This window comes from Pezoporus wallicus, unplaced genomic scaffold, assembly GCF_028554395.1.
Source record: "Pezoporus wallicus isolate ANWC-B61680 ecotype Strahan unplaced genomic scaffold, APGP_CSIRO_Pwel_v1 contig_161, whole genome shotgun sequence".
NCBI lineage: Eukaryota > Metazoa > Chordata > Aves > Psittaciformes > Psittacidae > Pezoporus > Pezoporus wallicus.
This window is the reverse complement of record NW_026642654.1, coordinates 3025171-3046013: the sequence shown is the minus strand read 5'-3', so window position 1 is coordinate 3046013 and position 20843 is coordinate 3025171. Positions and strand designations below refer to the sequence as shown.

The window sequence follows — 20843 nt, the reverse complement described above, 5'->3', positions numbered from 1 at the left end:
GCTGCTTACTTCATCCTCAAAACCCCTGCCCACAATCACCTCAGAGAAGTGCGCAGACGCCAAGAGGAGGAGACTTATGATAATAAATTCTTGGAGCTAGTTATAATATCCCCCGCCTATATGCAGGGATTATGAATATGTATGTAACTAATGTAATAGTGAAAGTATATAAACCTGTAACAAATACTAATCACTTGTGCCCCTGGCTACAGTCATGCGCCCCGCGCAGTTGCTTTTGCTTTATTGACTTTATCCCTCAATAAAACCTTGTTATCTCGTTTAGAGGTGTGAGTTCGTATTTCACAATAAGTTACCCTGGGTGCAAACTCGACTACCTTTCATGACTTCACTGCCTGAAGCCACAGCTACGAGGCCCAGCACCACAGACATAGACTCACAGAATCAACTGGTTTGGAAAAGACCAGTAAGATCATAAGGTCATGGTCAAGCTTTGATTTGCAGGGGAGAAAAATACACCGGGCTTTTAGAAAACTGATAAAATCGTGAGCGGGTGACCAGAGTGGACCCTAAAAACCCGGAAACGTAACACAAGTAATTCCTCCTTCGATTCTGCCCTCGCTGTATTGTGTAGCCTATGCCGAAGGGCGCACAAAGGGGCGGAACGGGCGGAGCGCTGCCTTTTCCTCCCGCCCGGCGCCATAAAGCCGCGGACGCGCTCGGCGCTTGCGTCCTGTCGGTTGTGGTGTTTGTGGTTGTGCGAAGATGGCGGCGTTTTCGGGTACGTGGTGCCGGGGCGGAGGGGGGGGTGTCGGCTCTGCCGCCGGCAGCAAAGCACAGAGAGAGCCCTCTCGGTTCTGGACGTGCCGGCGCCTTTCGAGGCTGGCGACTCCGGATCCTGCCGCGCTGGACGGACCCTTTCAGCGCAGCACGCAGCTCCTCGGGCCTGCCCCGGTGTGGACCCGCAATGGTGTGACTTACCACGTAGCAGGCTTAAGGTCGAAAGTGGGGAGATGAGGGTGATCTTCCCTGCTCTTCGTGCTTTTGCAGGCCTTCCGAAGCAGTTATCCGATCGGTTTGCGGGTTTTAGTATATGTGTGTGCATGCGTTTGCAAATTGCAGAAATGTTAGACTTGCTCCTCAGGCTTACTGGTTCCTAGAACAGGAGGAGCATCATAACTAGCTAATACCTGAATTTTATAGAAGTAGCAATATAAACTGCAATCTAAAACCTTAATGTTAAAGGTGGGAACATAACTGTTTCCCGCCTCTCCGCACATTTATTCAGACGTGGACAACCACTCAACATTAGAGTACTGTAAAGTTTTAATGTATGTGAGGTTTTTAATTTGTTTCTTTTAACTGAGTTCAGTGCCATTGTTTGATCAAAGCCAAAAAAAAAAAGTGAATTGCACTATGTGAGCTGGAAGAATATTAAAAATGGGGGAAAAATAATGTAGGGATTTAAGTATAATTTGCAATCAATAGCTCCTTTTTATTGCTATTGCAGTACATTTTGCTTATGTGGATTATACAGTTTTGTAGGAGTATAGTCTAATATTTGAAAATATTAAAGCTTTCTGAAATCATGTTAGAAATAAAACATGTTTCTTATATGTGTTATAGCAAATGGAGGAACAATTTTTGACTGCATGAATCCATATGTCTCAGTAGATCTTTCTGTATATGTGAAATTCAGAATGCGGCAGTGTGTAAAAGCTTTCTGCAAAGAAAGGTGCATACTTGTATTTAAATTGACTTAAAGTAACTATGCATCTGAAAAGATAACTAGCAGTTAAATTCTTGTTTTGATGGTATAATCGTTTGGGTTGGTAAGGATTGCCCTTATTGCAAGAGTATTTAGTTTTTAAATAAATAGATTTTGTTTATCAACATGCAAACATTATTATTCTGTGGCTTCATATTTAACTTGTGTCTGAGATCTGACCATCAGATCTTAATACGGGTTTGCCAGAAGAGGGGGATCTAAGGAAAAAAAATCTTTCAAAATCAAAGCGTTGTGTAGTTAATATATGTGCTGTGTGTAAGGCAAGATACAGTAAAAAAAAAAAAATCGATCATCTAAAATTTCAGTCCTTATACGGTACAGTTTTTCCTTTTTTTTTCCTTTTTTTTGGGGGGGGGCAGGGGTTGGTTTTTTAGGGGGGGTGTTTTTTTTTCTTAACTGCATCTCAGCAATGGAGACAGGATATTTGTGATTAACGAAGTCTTCTCTGTTGTCTGCGTAGGCAGTTTCCTTAAATGTGCAAAGATAAGTACCGTGCCCTTGAAATGGTACTCGGTTCTGGTGTGTTTGCTTTGCTGCTTTGTCAGCACCTGTCCGTGTGCTGAGTATATGCCTGACTTAACTCTGCTATAAATGGGGAGAGCTGTCAAAACTGTATGTGGGGAAAGAATAATGTTTCTTGTCTATCATTTGAAGTTCTATAGAGAAGGTTGCATATGCTGAAGTTTTGTGGTTGGTTGGGGTTTTTTATTATTTTTGCCTGTAGTTGGAACTCGTGACACTTGGAAATCTTTTAGGCTATGTTGAGGTAAATAGCACTGCTTGTTCCTTTTTTCTTGTCCTACAGAAATGGGTGTTATGCCTGAGATAGCTCAAGCAGTGGAGGAGATGGACTGGCTGTAAGTAGAAATGCATTTGGGCCTTGCAAAATCTAATTTGCTTTTCAGTGTAATATGACATGCTTCTTAAAATAGCTCTGCTGTCACATTAAACAAAGCAGATGAGTGTTTAACTGTCATTGCATCTTGTGAACTTTTTTAGTGTGAATGGCTGAAGAACACAAATTGTGACTGCAGTGGTAACATTTAAACTTGGCAAAGCAAAGCATGACTGCTTATACATCAGTGTCATTTGTTTGGTAAAAGCCTCTGCTTCTGCCTCTGTGCTTCTAGTTTGTTTATTATGTTTATTATGTATTGTGGGATTACTGGATGAAATGTTATGATATAATTGATGCTAGTTTTGTAAATGTTTTCAAGAGTGTGGCCTGAATTTGTGTTTTTCCAAGTTGATGCTTGGTGTCAGTCTTCTACAAAAGTAATTCTTCCTGGTTTTAGTTACTGGTTTGTCTAACATTTGACTTCAGAGCTTCTTTTGAATTGTCATTCAGAATTTTATCAGTATGCAAATCTTAGTTTGTGTAGTTTTCCAGTTCTGAATAGGAATTTTGTAAATGAAGACTGTGTAAGTGGCTTTAAAAGGGAAGCTTAGTGATGTGAGATGTAGCCTTCTTGAGGTGTGGCTGAATCCACTGCATACACTAGTCACCTCCTGTCAGAGTACCTCTCCTTCTAAATGGAATCTATTTCACTTCCTTAGCTGCAAGCCAGGAAGAATAACATTTACCTGTTAATTTCCATCTTGTAGATGACCATGGTGAGTGCCTATATAAGCAAAAAATCCTTTCTCTACTGGTAACATCAATTGTGTTAATGTGTTCTTTCCTGCAGTCTTCCTACAGATATCCAGGCAGAATCCATCCCACTGATCTTGGGAGGTGGTGATGTACTTATGGTATGTACGTGGGATAGCCCTATTCCTAGAAAGCCTGTGTGTTTCACTTATTTGTGCAGTCAATTCCCTTCTTTCCAGAAAGGTCCATAGTTAGTCTAGATTTACTGTCCTGCTTCCGTAGAAAGTATATTTATCTTTTTAGCTAAAAACCTCTTTGGGTTCCTGATGTGTTTCTAACTGTTCTTGCAGATGGGATTTATTATTTTTAGGCTTTATTTTTTGACTACTTGACAGGCATGGCCGCATGAATGAAAGCAATTTGATTTAATCTGCTCTCCTTTTTGTTGTAAATATCTGGCATAGATTTGCATGGAACTGCATTTGTTTAGGCAGTGATACTGCCTAAACAAATGCACCATTATTGATAACCTTGAAAATGGCAGATTAGTATTCTTTGTTAATCATATCTTTGGTAGATCTCCATGTTCTTGATTCCATAACCAAATAGCAGTTCCTATAATCTTCTGTAGTACTTCTAGCAATCAGGCATACATAGATAGTTTTTCTGGTGGACTCTGGTAGCCTTTTTTAAAAATTTTTGAAGTGTATTGTAAAGGTTTTCTGTATTTAATATTCACCTCTAATTAGTGTGAAGCAGTAACATTACTCTCTGACATTTTCTATATTATGCCAAAGTAACAGTAAACTTAGTTTACTGAAATAAAACTGTAGAACAGTCCTTCTAGTCCAAGTTGCAACTCTGGTTAAACTCTTAATATTTTCTTTCTATAGGCTGCTGAAACAGGGAGTGGAAAAACTGGTGTAAGTAGTCAAGTTTAAATTAGCAGAAAATCTTTTAAGTGGTGAGAGGTGGTATGTTTGTGCATGTGTAAATACAAGGAGAACACGCATATATGTGTTTACGTATTTAAGCAGTATTAATAGTCTTTACAAACGTGTAGGCATGTTTTAAAGTGTTTCTGGCTATGAGTATTGTACTTGAAAACTAGGCTGACTGTATATCTTTAAATGTCCATAAAAATTGTGGAATCAAAATAGTTTTCAATTTTAGGCTTTTAGCATTCCAGTTATCCAGATTGTTTATGAAACACTGAAGGACCAGATGGAAGGCAAGAAAGGGAAAGCAACTATTAAAACTGGTGGGGCAGGTAAGTTTTCATATGTCACACTCCTCAAGTTTGGAGCACTGTTATTTCATGTCAATTCTATTGCCTCTTAAATTAAAGTTAACCTAACTTGCCATTAGTAAGTATTTTTTCTGTAATTTGGCATAATTTAAATAGAATATCATCACCCCGACTTTAAAACAGCAAATGTAAATTTCCTGGTGGAGTCACAGAAAGAAACGGGACCCTGTGGACAAGGACTTGGGGTTGTTGGTTGATGAGAAACTTAACATGAGCCAGCAGTGCACGCTCGCAGCCCAGAAAGTCAACTGTATCCTGGGCTGCATCAAAAGAAGCTTCCTTAGTAATCCTAATTGAAATGGTATCTAGTATTAAAAAAAAAAAATCTTTATATTGTGGAACCTGTAGGTTTCATTGCAACATAATATTTGGCATATGAAAAATAAAGTCAGAAACTTTGTGTGTATGTGTGTGTGTCTTAGCTCTTCATTAGTGACATATTAAATGAAAATACGTTAATGTAAAATTGAAACAGAAATAGCAAATACATGTTGGATTTATTGCTCTTAATGTAGTCTTGGGTATTTTCTAGCTGGATTTGGTTGTGATTATGTCGAACTCTGATTTATTTCTTAAATGTTTTAATTTCCAGTAGTAGTTTTAAATAACTTAATCTGTGCTCAACATTCATGGAACACCTTTGCATTTTGCATCTGTGTCTCTCCTTCAAGCTGTAAGCATTCATTTTCACCTCATTTAAACAAAGATGTGTCCCCAGAAAAATAAGCCAAACACTTTAGAGCCAATGTGAACTTCAGATTTGAGTATTCCATTCTTAGCTTGTTGGTTTAATGCATTAATAAGTTTTTGGTTTTGTTTTTTTTTGTTTTCCAAACTTAGTGCTCAATAAATGGCAAATGAACCCATATGATAGAGGATCAGCTTTTGGTGAGTTGTCTCAATGTTCACTTGGTAATGTTTATTTGATGGGAAAATAAACTAGAACAATACATGAAAATTTCTTTTAAAAGCAGTTAGAATTTCTTTAACTGGAACTGTTTTGTAATTTTCAGCAATTGGATCAGATGGTCTGTGTTGTCAAAGCAGAGAGATAAAAGAATGGCATGGATGCAGGGCAACTAGAGGTGTGACTAAAGGTAGGTATAAAATTATGTATTTTGGAGACTCTTCTAGAAGTTTCAGCTGATACAACCTACATTTCATCTGTTGTAAATGTAGGTGGTTGCATATAAAACGTAATATCCATCTGAGCAAATATGCCATTACTCAGTGTATTGGTGGCAGGAGACTTTGGGATGACAAATACACACCTTGTTTTGTAAATTACCTTTTTCCTGATATGGGATTGAGCTAGAGGAGACAATCATAACTAATATTTATTAGAATGCATTTTATTAAAATGTTACTAATAGGAAAATAACTACTCATACAGTACTTTCAGTTGTTTCCTTGCACACTTCTCAGACACCTGCATGCACAAATGTCATGGTTATAGGGTTGGAACAACAGTTGAGAGGCCAACCCTAACTATTTACTTGGAAGTAGAGTCATACTGATACTCCAGTAGTTCTCGATGGGTGTTCAGAAAGACTCTCAAGCAGCCTCATTTGATCTGGTGTGCAGGTAATCCTGTAGTCTGTCTGTATGTAGAAGACAGTTGGATGCGGTTCAAGTTACACAGCTAGTTTTTGATGCTATAGTGCATGATCATGATCTTGTTCTGGTTTGGCAGACCACTGATGTTCTGAGTTTATCAGTTCTTGTGGATTCAGTAGAACTGGTCTCTCTAGCTTATCACTCCTTTGGAGCCTTTCACACACTACCTCTCCTCTCAGCATGTACTTTTTTTATTGCCTGCTCTTTGATAATCTGTTTCTTCATTACATACATAGGTACATAGAGAATCTTTTCACACTCACACAATAGGGGATTTTATGGCACTTTTAGAAGGGGTGGAAATGTAGGCTTGTGTAATCTTGGAAGAAGCCAAACTGAACCAACTTGAAACTGAATTGAAATTTAGGTATTTTCAGTTTTTTTCTTTCTCTTTTAAAGGGAAGTACTACTATGAGGTTTCTTGTCATGACCAAGGCTTGTGCAGGGTTGGTTGGTCAACTATGCAGGCTTCGCTTGATTTGGGTGAGTTTCCTTCAGAGGAAGAATCCTGTAGACAGTTTTTATATTCACATGGAATGGTTAAAGTCCTGCTCTGGTGTTGCAGAGGATGGACTCCTGAGGAAGGACACCGGTATTGGGGAGTTTTAAACACTTTTATGTTCTTCCTGCAAGAGGAGAGATCTGCCTAGGTGTCAGCAATGTTTCTTGTTTCAAGCAACTGTTGCCCTTTTATTTCAATTTTTTTAATGAAGGTGGCTGAAAACTGGTAAAATCAGAAAATGTGTTGGTACAAGAATACTTGTTTAGCACGTATGAAAGCTGGAAATATTCAGTACTGTGCTGTTGAGTTTGGTTTTTTGTTGCTTGGGTTTTTTTTTGTTACATTTTATAGTGTTAGAGGTTTTGGTTGCCAGTGCAAAGACAAGAAAACATAACCTGTCAACCAGAAGATAAAAAACTTGTCCTTTGTCTTGTCTTCAGGCACTGATAAATTTGGCTTTGGCTTTGGTGGCACTGGTAAGAAATCTCACAACAAGCAATTTGACAGCTATGGTGAGGTAAGCTTGAATTCCATATTGATAGAAATACTAAGCATTTTGCCTGTTGGTTCTGTGTTGTAACAATCAACTGTCTTTTGTAATAGTGCTTACTTTTAAGGGAATGTCACTGGGCAAAAATACCATGAAACATTGAACATTTTGGGATAGAAACACAGTAACAGATCTAACAAAATCAGTTATCAGCTTGAAGCTTACGACTGTGGCTAGACTGCAAATATATTGACTCTTATTTGCAAGATAAACCTTTTCTGCATGTTACAGGTTGCAAGTTAACTGATCTCTTGGTTTTATTTCTTGACTCATTTCAAGATGTTATGCTCTGTATTTCTGGCTCTTGAGTTGGGTTTGTCATTAGAACTGTCACCTAAATGTACATTTCTGAAAATGTCTACCAGGAATATCTGTGGTGTTTTTTGTGTAGTGTGCCAGTCAGAGTTCAGATGTTTAAGCATAATTCATATAAATACAAATCATACAACCAAAACTTAAATGTTTGTGGCACTAATGAACTCTCAATGCCGTAAAACTTGAACTTTTATGATTATTGTAGGTTTTTATAGTAGTGACTTCTGAGCTGTTGAATTAGAACTTTTTATAATATAGATTTTATTGCACAGTTGTGCAGTGTACAGATTTCAAGATATTTAAATGAAGTCTTTAAGTATATGTAACATGCATATAGTACCTTCTGCAAGAGTTAAGATAGTCAAAACATGTTCCTGTTACCGAGTTTGGTGCTCTAAGCTTAGATTTGCGTTGTCTAGTAAATGCCCGATAAATGAACTTTTCCACAACGCAGAGCTCCTTCAGGTAAATGCCTTAAATTTATCACTGTCAAAGTGTTTGGATTTAGAGTAAGTTTAAAACAGCAACAAATCTTTAAATATCAAAGATAAATAGGGCAGTTTACTGAAGATTTGCAATGAAATAAAAGTATGCATGCTACATACAGTGGTATTTTTGGAATAAATTGAAATTCTCAAAAATTACCATTTAGTAAGAAGTGGAAACTGTAAAGTTGATAGTCTAAGCACTTAGTTTTCTTAATACAGTGAACACTAAAATGTCTTATCTTCGCAAACTTCTCTTTGTTACAGGAATTCACTATGCATGATACAATCGGGTGTTTTCTAGACATAGATAAAGGGCAAATAAAATTTTCCAAAAATGGTAAGTTTTATTCACTTTCTTCTTTAGAATTTTATTGGGATGCTTATACTAGGGGAAGGGTTAGGGAGGGAAACGCAAACATGGGTGGAGTCTGACCAAACTAACCCTGCTTTCAGGGAAGGACCTCGGCCTTGCATTTGAAATCCCACCGCACATAAGGAACCAAGCGCTTTTTGCAGCCTGTGTACTAAAGGTAATTTAGGAATATCACGGATGTGTAAGATCATGAAAATTGTTTTAGTTTTGGTAATCAACTATTTGTGTATAAAATTTGCATGGACTACTAGTTCCTAATGCCAGTGCTAACTTGCCTGTATCAAACTTCGATGTACTTCAACAGATATAAGCAAATAACTTGAAAGTGCCAGAATTCCAGTTTCTTTCATTCTCAAGTCTAATATTACAGTAGAATAGTAGTATGTCTTTCTGGAGTTTCCATGGATTTGTAAATTTTGCATTAATTTTATGTAGAAGAATTTTAGGAGCTAGAGCCACACACAGAGTGTCTGGTAGGTTTTAGATGACTTGGGGAAAGGGAATGTGTAAGATAGGAGAAAATTCCACCTTTCCCTCCTCAACTTGCTGGTTCCTCATGGGGTAATTAATTATGGAGATGTTTCTCATGTGCTCTCTTGAATCTATCTGTATGACACAACTTTGTTGAAATCTAGAATGCTGAACTGAAATTCAATTTTGGTGAAGAAGATTTCAAGTTTCCACCAAAAGATGGCTATATTGGTCTCTGCAAGGCTCCAGATGGTAATGTTGTAAAGTCACAACACTCAGGTAGGTTAGATTTTTAAACTTCCCTTGGTTCTGTATCAGATTGTGTTACACAGTATCTCTTGGTCACTTCATTTGCTTCATTACTACTGCATTCAAAGTCTTACAGTAATCTTACTAGCAGCAAAATTAGTGGGTGTTTTTAAGTATTCCAGATTGTCTTCATCTCAAACCACAATTAGTCTAACATTCTGAATTTAGAAATGCATCAGATAAAAAGAGAAGCTCAGCTCAGTTACAAGGCAGTATCATATTAAAACTAAGCACGTATATGTTTAAGCTCTGCAATAAAATTAATTATTCTGCATGGCCAGTATACTCACTATTGTGGCAAGATTTGCTTGTAATCTTTGAATATTAATCTGAAGCTTTTCGTAACTGAGTAATAGCGTCACCTTTTAATGGAGCATTTAGAATCATGAGGTGTTAGATGATTAGTAGAAAATCCAAGTTTGTTTCCAGTAAAAATTTCCAGCACAGGAATGTAGTTTATATTAATGGCCTGTTCTTTCACTTAGGAAATGCACAGGTGGTTCAAACACAGAACCTTCCAAATGCTCCAAAAGCATTGATTGTAGAGCCATCAAGAGAGCTGGCAGAACAAACTTTGAACAATGTGAAGCAGTTCAAAAAATACGTTGATAATCCCAAATTAAGGTAACAATGCATCTCTTATAATTGCGTATATGGTATTGTCCATCAGCATGACTTCATGGTAGGGGGTGGGGGTGTTCCACTTTGTAGCTAAGTGGACCTTCATCTGCAGTGCTACCAATGGTAACCTCAGTAATATCTGCTACCAACTAACCTTCTGACTTTTCAGAAAGTCAGACTAGTTAGGGGCTTTTTGGTGTGTTTAGTCTATGGACTACATATTTCTGGTGTGACAAATCTATTTTATTTTTTTTTAATTACCTCAGATTATCAAAGGTGTATTGTACTTAATGCTTTTAATTAGTGTGCTTGCAGGATAAATGTTTCAGTGATTAGGATGGTGATACAGTTCTGAAAACTGACTTCTCTAGGAGCTGCTTCAGTCTAAAGTTGTTTCTGTTTAAACTGTGCTTATAAAACTTAAGGTTGTCTATATTCAAAACTGCAGACAATTTGCAAGAGTGTTTTTACTAGAATTGCAGGGGAGTAGCGATGGGGAAGGGCAAGCTATGCTGTAAGATTCATTTAGTTTACTATTATTTGGATGTCCTGCTTTCAAGAATACAGGAAACTTAATAACTTGCATTTCAGATTTTTAAAAAAACATTCTTTAAGATTCAGCTGGTTAAGGCATTAGAGTTTAATACAACAGTGATAAAGTAATCAAAATCAAATACAATTTGTTAACGAAACTTTCCTTCTTGAATTAAAATACTGTACACTACATATGAAGGGACCAATTTATTTTTTCCCTGTTCTTCGTAAAATTACTGTTCAGAGCTGTTAATCATAAGCTACTAACAAGGATCTTCAGGCAGATGTTTATCATAGCTCTTGAATATAATAAATTGACAAATGTCAATCTATTGATGTAATTTTAGGGAACTGTTGATTATTGGTGGGGTTGCTGCAAGAGATCAACTCTCTGTGCTGGAACAAGGAGTAAGTTGATTTTTTCATCATACCATTTAATACTTTGGGTTAAGAATAACTTATGTTGTTAAAAGAAGCACAACTACTATTATTTAGCTCATGTAAGCCTGATAAATAGAAAATGCCAGTTGATGGAAAGCACCCTCAGCAAGTAGTTCAGTTGATACGTTGGAAGGAAGGAATGTCATCCAGAGGGATCTCAACATGCTTATGAGGTGGGCTGATGCCAACCTCATGAAGTTTAACCATGACAAGTGCAAGGTCCTACACCTGGGTCAGAGCAATCCCAGGCACAGCTACAGGCTGGGCAGAGAAGAGATTCAGAGCAGTCCTGTGGAGAAGGACTTGGGGGTGTTGGTTGATAAGAAAATGAACATGAGCTGGCAGTGTGGGCTTGCAGCCCAGAAAGCCAACCGTATCCTGGGCCGCATCAAAGGAGCGTGACCAGCAGGTCAAAGGAGGTGATCCTGCCCCTCTGCTCTGCTCTTGTGAGACATCACTTGGAGTACTGTGTGCAGTTCTGGTGTCCTCAACGTAAAAAGGACATGGAACTGTTGGAACAAGTCCAGAGGAGGGCCATGAGCATGATCATGGGACTGGAGCACCTCCCGTATGAACACAGGCTGAGGTAGTTGGGGCTGTTCAGCCTGGAGAAGAGAAGGCTGCGTGGAGACCTCATAGCAGCCTTCCAGTATCTGAAGGGGGCCTATAGGGATGCTGGTGAGGGACTCTTCATTGGGGACTTTAATGATAAGAGGTAATGGGTTAAAACTTAAAACAGGGGAAGTTTAGATTGGATATAAGGAGGAAATCCTTTCCTGTTAGGGTGGTGAGGCACTGGAATAGGTTGCCCAGGGAGGTTGTGAATGCTCCTTCCCTGGCAGTGTTCAGGACCAGGTTGGACAAAGCGTTGGGTGAGATGGTTTAGTGTGAAGTGTCCCTGCCCAACTGGCAGAGGGTTTGGAACTAGATGATCTAAATGTCCTTTCCAACCCTAACCATTCTATGATACCTAGCATCTGTTGCTTCACTTCCGTGGCAATTGTTAGTCCAAATGCCTACAGAGCTTGGTCAAATTCTGTTGTAGCCTGAGTGCTGAGAATTTTAAAAGTGTAATTTTTTTGCCATTTGTCCTTAACTGACAAGACAGATGGTTTTCCTATTTTGCTCCACGTTTTATGTGAATGAAACTGGTCTGTGATTGTCAGAGCCAGCGTGCACTGCAGACCAGTCCTACATAGGAGGAACTGGTCTAGCTTCAGCAGGATGGGATGTACAATCAATTCAGTCATGCTGTAGAGGTAGCTTATCCTTTTTTTAAGTTATGACTTCTTTTTGGAAGTGAGACCATGTCACTGTTAAGTTTTTTTCAGTAATTCTGGCTGCCAAAATACAAGTTTTCTCCTTCCAACTGGAAAATTGCTCACTTGAAGATTGTGAAAATTTTATTGGGTAACTACCCAAAGCAACTTGGAAATTATCTTTGATTTGCATGTGTTGGTGGGAGTGGAGACCAGATGACCTCAAGAGATGTTTCTAACCCATGTTACTTTAGGATTCTATGAATTTATGATTAATAGATAATAGGGTATCATACTGATAATTATCTCATCTTAAATTTAGACAAATCTAATGTTTCTAGTTATGGGACCAATTCATGCTCTTATGTATTTCATAGGTGGATATTGTCGTTGGAACTCCTGGAAGACTAGATGACTTGGTCTCAACGGGAAAGCTTAATTTATCTCAAGTTAGATTCCTGGTTCTGGATGAAGCTGTGCGTAAAGAACTAAGTGATAATTAAGTTCACCTCTTAAATGCAATATGACATTTCCTAAAAGAGTCAGTGAAACATTGTTTTAGAGCATTTGGTGCTTTAGTGGAATAACAGTTAGCTACCTACAGACTGTTCCACGTTAATCTTACTGGTTATAACCATAGTAACCTGTGTATTCTTTCTCCTTGTAGCCTCTCTGGTAAAGCTGTCAGTTTCTTTTTCTGATAGAGAAATATACTTCAGTCTATATTCACAAGGTAGTGAAGTATGTCCCTGTCACTGTGTAGGGAGCTTGATAGGACAAATTTAAGATGAGCATTTTTGATTACCCAGCAGGTCTTGAAGCCAGTGAATGTTGTAGTCAACATGCTGTAAAAGGAGTGCCTCTCTCTCTCTCTCTGATCTCTTATAGTACTACTGAGTATTCAACAAGGATTAACTGCTTTGGGATATTAGCTAGAAGAAGCTGCTGAGACAGATGGTCATTAACTTGTGAAGCACAGCAGCTGTACTTGTAAATACTCCACATTTTTGCTTTTCCATTTTTTTTATTTTTTTTTCTCCTTGGTAATAAAATCCCAGCCAGGCATTGACCTGTCCAGCTAGTTAAAAGAGATTTTTGAGATTACAAATTATTGCTTATTTAGCCCAAGTTTAAAAACTGAGAAATAAGAATAGCAGCTTTATTTCTGCTATTTTATTCCCATGTAGGATGGCCTTCTTCTCCAAGGTTATTCAGATTTCATAAACAGGATCCACAGTCAAATTCCTCAAATAACTTCAGATGGAAAGAGACTTCAGGTATAAAATTTATCCACGTTTTTTGTGTTTCATGGTGGGGTTTTTGGGGGGAGATTTTTTTCATGTGGCTTGCGGTATTTTCAGTTGTTGACTATTACATGGTATGGAGCATGCTTCTTTGAAGTAGAGTTTGTTATACCTCTTGTCCAAAACTAACATGTTCATTGGGTTTGGTAATTGTCTGTGAATATGTATTTTTTAGGATTCTAGATATCAAAGCCCAGTGTTTTAGCAGTATTTGAGCTATTTAGATGTAAACACATCTGAAAAATCTTGATTTATCAGCTCGTAAGTAATTCAGCTGGCTTCCTCTTAAATAATTGGATTTTTGTAAGAGAATAGGTAAGTAATTTATTTTGTCTTGGCTTTTGTAGCTGGGTGGTTCCTGTGATGAAGAAAGGAAGTCAGGGACTCTTTTTTTTTTTTTTTTGGTGCTATTTAATTATATAACATTCTTCAGTTCTGCTGTCACTTTTTTTTTTTGCTGAGAGAATCTGATATTTGTCCATCTGGCTTTTTTTCTTCTCAGGTGATTGTGTGCTCTGCCACACTACACTCTTTTGATGTGAAAAAACTATCTGAAAAAATCATGCATTTTCCCACCTGGGTTGATTTGAAAGGAGAAGATTCTGTCCCTGAAACTGTACACCATGTAGTTGTGCCTGTAAATCCAAAAGCTGACAAACTCTGGGAAAGACTTGGCAAAAATCATATTAGAGTAAGTGGTCTGTATGTGAAAATCACTTCTGTTGGGGTCTGATGTTGTATGATCTTTGCCAGCTGTTGAAACAGCTTGATGTGTCTGAAATGGTTTGTTCCATGACAGTCAGCATCATAATGTTGGTGGTGTTGTAACACTGTTTATGAACAGCTTGGTCTTACAAACATGAGCCAAGAAGATCTTGATAGAGCAACATTCTGATTTTTATTAGAGAAGAATGGCACCACACTACTTTTTAACTCATTTTGCAGTAATGGTCTGTGGCCTAACTGTAGTTAATACCTGTCTTTCCTGATTGAGCAGGGGAAGTAAACCTTCCAACAGATAATTCTGTAAAGTAGTTCTGTCTCTAACTTACGTGAGATGAGCAATTTTTTAGGGGGATGGATTTCATCTCGGACTACAGTTGAGACTAGTTCTAAATTAACCTGACACCTATTCATGTGAGGTGGTGGTAGTTTACATCTTTAGTTCTGAATAATGTGGGACTGTGTTTTCATTCTTAGGAACTCTTACACAGTTTAGTAAGTGGGTTTTCTTAGCACCTTGTTATCTCTGGAAATTCCCTTTGTTAGGTTTGTTAGAGCCATTTCATTAAATCTTAACGTGAATTTATTTCTCATGGGGTTTAGGTTTATATCCAAATCAGCCTAGCTTAGGGAAGAAGATAGGGAACAACTGTGTGTATGATTTAGCTATATTTATAGTACACTGTTTTGTGGTTCTGTGGTGGGTTTTTTTTTAGTTTATCACATCGGTTAAAAGTGGTTTGTGTCCAGAGTCTGTATAAATAATTTTGTCCTTTTTTGTTGTGATCAAGTTTCATGTGCTTAAACTCAAAATTTTTTGCTAGCTAAAGGCAGATTAGCTTGTCTGGTGGAAGAACAGGATGCTAAGGTTACTTTTGATTTAATTTCTTGCTAATTACAAATTAATGGCATCAGGTATTTCCTCTGTGAAGTATGGACCAATGACTTCAGAGGTTTATTTGTTTTGTTTTTTTTCCTAGACTGATGAAGTACATGCAAAAGACAATACACGACCTGGTGCTAACACTCCAGGTAATCAGCAACACTAGTGAAGTACTAGCTTGTCAAATAATAATTTGTAAATGTTACAAAGTAAAGCTAAATTACAGTAGATAGCAGCCTTGAGTCAAGTTCCTCCAAGTTTTTATTACTACATTTCTGTAGTTTTGAAATGTTTTTGTAATTGGGAGGGAGTAAGGGGGGAGATAGAAAAGGACTTGACTCTATATTTTGCAGGTATGTAAACAAGTGCTTGTTTGGTGTGTGCAAGTAACCTGAAACTTCTGGGTGGTTTTGGTCTTTCTGTATTATAGTACATTACATTGGATGAGGGAGAGCATGATGGAAGAAAAAAAACTGTAGGTTTAGCTCACTTGCTCTGCTAATAAATGTTTGTTTACTAAAAGGCTAGAGGAAACTTAAATGTATGCAAAGGCTCATCATATTTTTAAACAATTTAAATGAAATAACTTTTTTACTTTTGCTTAGAAATGTGGTCTGAAGCTATTAAAATTCTAAAAGGAGAATACACTGTTCGGGCAATTAAAGAACACAAGATGGACCAAGCCATTATTTTCTGCAGGACTAAAATAGATTGTGATAATATGGAGCAGTACTTTATCCAACAGGGTGGAGGTAAGACCTCCCCCCCTGCCAAAAAACCTTATTCTGCTTACTTTCCTGTTTATCCCAAAGCCAAAATCATGATAGAGGTCACCACTATTTGGACACAACACAAGTAAAATTATGCTCAAGTTTTTTGTCATACTGGGCATAAAAGTCAGGGGTTTGTATTGGGAAGCTGCGGGGGAGCCCTTTGTGGGAGGAGGGTTGTTGCTAGGGGCAGGGGACACAGAAAGGTCTGTGTATGACAGTACGTATAAGGAGACACAAAAGAAATGTGAGAGAAAGCACAAGGGGACACTGAAAGGGAGCATGTGAGAAGGGTGTAGACACATTTGGAGAACCAAGGGAAGTTTAGACTAGGAAGAAGTGAGACATACTTGCACAGACCTTCTCTTGAGAGGGTGGAAGGAAAGGTGCTTGTTTTAATTATTTTGCTTTTCCTTAATGCCTGTGTCAGTAACTAGAAGTTTATGTTAATTGCTAATAAATTCAGTGAAATCCCTGCGTTGAAACCTTTTTCCCATAACATACTTCTTTTTTTTCCAGTTCCGTGTAGGGATGTGTCATAATAATGTCATAATCATTTGTATGATGCTATTAATGCATAGCAACTCTTTCAGGCCCTGATAGGAAGGGACATCAGTTCTCATGTGTCTGTCTGCATGGTGACAGAAAACCTCAAGAAAGAAAGCAAAACCTGGAAAGATTTAAGGTAATGCAGCAGATTGTTGAAGACATTTCCCTCATTTCCTGATACCTGAAATCATATGTTACTTTTTGTTGCTAGTTCTCCATTTAAATTAAATTGTGAGGTGGCATTTCTGTAGGTGGAAATTTATACTGCTGGTCAGCATGACCACTGAACATTCATGGAGAGGAGGGGTGGTCTTACTTTCAAAAAAAAACCTAAATTTAAGCTCTGTAGCAGATTACATTGGTTTTTAAAGTCTTAGGATCTTGAATATTTAAAAGTTACCTAAGTATTAGACAGTTTGGTTTTAAGCCATTCATGGATTTATACTTGCCTTATGTTGTTCGGGAAAAAAATCAAGATGTAAATTAACTTGGGTATTAATGTTCAGAAGCACTGTTGCACTGTGGAAGAGCTTTATGTGAAATGTCCCTAAATATACAGAGATGCTTCAAGGTGAATCAAATGTGAAGGACTGCTGTTTCTTTGCCCTGGGATTTTATTTGGTTTATTTAGCACAACACTTCTTTACATCTGTTTTAATAGAGAGGAGATGTCCGTTTCTTGATCTGCACAGATGTTGCTGCTAGAGGAATTGATATTCATGGTGTTCCATATGGTAAGACCTAACTTTTAAACTACGCTATTGAATTGTGTACAGCTTCAGTATATTAGCCATCCTGAGCACTGGTTGAAATAGGTATATGACTTACAGCTTCATTTGTAAAAAGTTACAGATGTTAAAGGCTTGAACCAGACAACTTTGATTGTTCACCAGACCTTCTCAAATACCTGATGATTTGTGGTATTGGGGATTCTTCGTTTGTTTTTACATTCTTGTCAAAAAGTAATTACGGAGAAAGCAGTTTTATAGTGGAAGCCTGAAACATAGATACTATAGGTAATGGCTGTAATAGCCCATGCACGCATTTTGTGATCTGAGAGGAATTGCAGCAATCAAAATCATACTATTTTAGGTGTCTGTTCTGTGACAATATTTTATAAGTATTGTCTGAATATTTTTCTAAAAATCTTTTATTCTCTGTGGATTGTATCTTACACAGTTATCAACGTCACACTCCCTGATGAAAAACAGAACTACGTTCATCGAATTGGGAGAGTAGGCAGAGCTGAGAGGTATGTATGTGTTTAGAGTAGTTGCCACGTTTTCTTGATTTATTATTATCGTTTGTTGGTTCAGAAGTTGGCAGCATTTAGTGAAATAATTTTTCTTTCTCCATTCTTCCTTAATATTTCAGGATGGGTTTGGCAATCTCCCTTGTGGCAAAAGAGAAAGAAAAGGTAATAATTGAACAGAGGTTGTTTATTGAAGTGCTGTCCACAGCTGATAATCTGACTTTAATATCCTGCATTGGAAAATTGCTTGTTGGTTCTCACTTAAATGAAAAGGAATTTAAATAGATACCCGAATTCTTTTTCATGCTATAATTAATCAAAGTGGATGTATTGTACTGTTTCACAAAATTTACAAGTTGTTTTCCTTTATTTGTAGGTTTGGTATCATGTGTGCAGTAGTCGTGGAAAAGGGTGTTATAATACTAGACTGAAGGAAGAAGGAGGTTGTACCATATGGTACAACGAGATGCAGGTAAATGTTTTGCTTAACTAGAACATTTCTGTTCCTCTAAAAGACTCATTTAGCTGTGTAGTAGAAATACAAAGCTAGTTTGGAGTGGTTATAACCTTTGATTCCATTTGAAGAAAAAGTTTGAAAACTTCGGAAGTTAACACTTCCTGTAAGAGATGTCTTTAATTATAAAAGCTTATTTTCATATTCTCAGCCAATTCTTTTGGAGACTTTTCAACTTTTCTATTCCTAGTCAAATGCTACTAAAGTTAAATGATGTTAGTTACACATTAGATGGTTTCTTAAGAGGGTTTGTTGCAAAATTATGACTTAAAACTTGCTCCTTTAACCTGGAAATAGTGTGTCACTTAAGTGCATTTTTCCCTGAGAGTTGTATGCCAAGTATAAAGTTGTTAAATTCACAGCGGCTTCCCCTCTTTCTACATTAAATGTATCATCTGTGGTAAAATAAGCTTGGACTATGAGCTCTTTATTATAGCCCCACTCACATAATTAGGGTATTATGTAAAATGTTTATAGGTATGGTAAAAACATACTGAAGGTGGAAATGAGCTTGTCCATTTGAGGGGAAAAAAAAAAATGCATGGATCTCTAGTGTCTGCAATCAAGTTGTTTTCAAGCTGTATAGTTCCTGTTGAAGCTACTTGAATGTGACTGTTCAGAACAGTAGTCTGACTGAAGTCTTGGACCATGAGAGCCATTAACAGTACTTTAAGACTTTTTTTTTCCTTCTTTTTAGTTGCTGGGGGAGATTGAAGAACACTTAAACTGCACTATTGCCCAAGTTGAACCGGACATAAAAGTACCAGTCGATGATTTTGATGGGAAAGTTACATATGGGCAGAAAAGAGCTCTGGGTGGTAAGGAATTAACTGCTTCTGGGTTACCTTGCTATGCAATGCTCAGTTTCATAGTTGTCTGCTGTGTAACTACAGAATGATAGATTAAAAAAACTTGCTAGGTCTTTGTCTTCTGCATTTGTCACATGCAGTCTATGGGTTGCAAGTGACTAAAGTGCTTGTGTGCCTCTGGTTTTGCTTTGTTCTGTTTGAGGGGGGGGAGTTTTTTAACAAAGTTACTTTAACTTTCTGAATTACTATGGTTAAGCATTATTCTGCTGAAAAACTGCTTTGAAAACATCATTCAGATTGGGTCTCTTTTGGCAGGTGGACTGTATAAAGGCCATGTGGATATTCTGGCACCCACAGTACAAGAGTTGGCTGCCCTTGAAAAGGAGGCTCAGACATCTTTCTTGCATCTTGGCTATCTTCCTAACCAGCTGTTCAGAACGTTCTGATGTGCCATACTTGAAACAAGGCTTAAGTTAATAAATGTTCTACCCTGCAAATACAAAAATCCCATCCTGTCTGAGTAGCAGTAGTCAGAAAAAGATTAAAATTAAATCTACTTCTTGCATGCTGAACAGAGTGTTCAGCATTGTTGATACTGTTAGCTGTTGTCTTGATAAAATAAAACAAGTCAAAGATTAAATAGTTTATCTCTTCTTTTGCTCTTTTGCCTTGCTTTGAGGACTAATTTGCGGAATCATTCTTTGCATAGCTTTTTGATTTACTGAAAAAACAAGTATAGTTAAATTTAGAAGAAGACTAGTTTCTTTGCAGTATATATGTTAAAATTACTTAACTAGCTGTGTACTATTTTTAATGCAGGATGGAGGTCTTAAAGTCCTTTTAAAGTTATTGATGGGAAAAAAAATTCTGAAGTGTATATTCAAAGCTCTTGGTTATCTTAAATCTAGATTAATAACTGCATTTTGTTTCTGTGATACTAGAGTTCTCAAAGTGAAGTGTCTTAAGTTTCTAAAATTGATCTTGTACAAAGAATTCTACAGTACTGAGTTCATAGGAAAGTAACATACTAGTGTCAAATGAGTCGTAAATCTTCAGGAAAAGCTTTTTCATTAAGCGGGAAAGGTTGAAGTACTTAATGCCTCTTGTGCTGCTGTTGAATTTGTTCACATGTAGTTACTGTAGTCTCATTTGGATGTTTTGTTTTGTTGGTTTGTTTTTTTTTTTAGCTGCTTTTTCTCTAGTAACTCCTCTAGTGGTACATAGAAATTTCAGTGACTGCCTGCAGATTGTCACCTAAAATATCAAAAGTGACTGGAGATGCCTGTCAACTCAGAGTGAATTTAAACTTTGGTCTTCCTCTTGGAGACTTGTAGTCACAAAACATTCAGTCTCCTTGCAGAAAACAGTGAAGCCCAGATGAAACTCATGTTGAGCAGAGGAACGGATTGTATTTTTTTTTTTGTGTAGTGTTACCTGAAGAGGGCAGACCTGAGAGTTCTAGCTGTTCTAATAAAATAATAAAATTCTCAATTTAAACAAATTGAAATATTAAATTTACTGTGACTGTGTCATGTTCTTTGATCCTAAACTGGTCATTGTGGAGTCATGCCTCTTAATACCTATTATATCCTTCAAACTTAGGTGGAGGGGGAAGAAGGGGAGGACACATGGGATGCTTATCCTTAAAACTTGGGAAGAAAAGTTCTACGTTTTGTTGTATTGGCCTCATTAGATGAGGAATTAAATCTGTCAGCTAGCATTGAGCTTTTTGTTCATGGAACACTTACTTAAATCTGCTATGTGTTTAAAGTGCTGCTATCTTTCAAGATTAGTTGTATGGTACCTAAACTTCAGTGAATGATTACAAATTATGACTATTGAGCATGGCTTTTCAGTCCTAAAATAAAACTGCTTCAGGCATACAACCTTGGCGTCCTGGGTTCAGCTGTAG

The 20843-nt window shown here is 37.4% G+C and overlaps 1 protein-coding gene across 2 annotated transcripts; it reads left to right on the top strand.

Moving 5' to 3' along the window:
• Positions 1-390: 390 nt before the first annotated feature.
• Positions 391-19571, top strand: DDX1 (DEAD-box helicase 1). 2 transcript variants are annotated; one of them, XM_057431839.1, is made up of 26 exons: positions 391-552; positions 2553-2604; positions 3436-3499; positions 4232-4261; positions 4512-4608; positions 5488-5535; positions 5661-5744; positions 6664-6747; positions 7207-7283; positions 8384-8456; positions 8573-8649; positions 9128-9242; positions 9758-9896; positions 10775-10835; positions 12505-12603; positions 13315-13404; positions 13934-14122; positions 15135-15186; positions 15643-15789; positions 16401-16492; positions 17018-17090; positions 17536-17608; positions 17731-17773; positions 17985-18080; positions 18820-18940; positions 19247-19571. In XM_057431839.1, exons 2-26 carry the CDS (start codon positions 2555-2557, stop codon positions 19375-19377), a joined length of 2205 nt encoding a protein of 734 aa, XP_057287822.1. In that variant the 5' UTR covers positions 391-552; positions 2553-2554; the 3' UTR covers positions 19378-19571. The 2 variants fall into 2 exon arrangements, with proteins under 2 accessions (XP_057287822.1, XP_057287821.1); XM_057431838.1 differs by lacking the exon at positions 391-552 and adding an exon at positions 620-739.
• The last annotated feature ends 1272 nt before the right edge of the window (positions 19572-20843 follow it).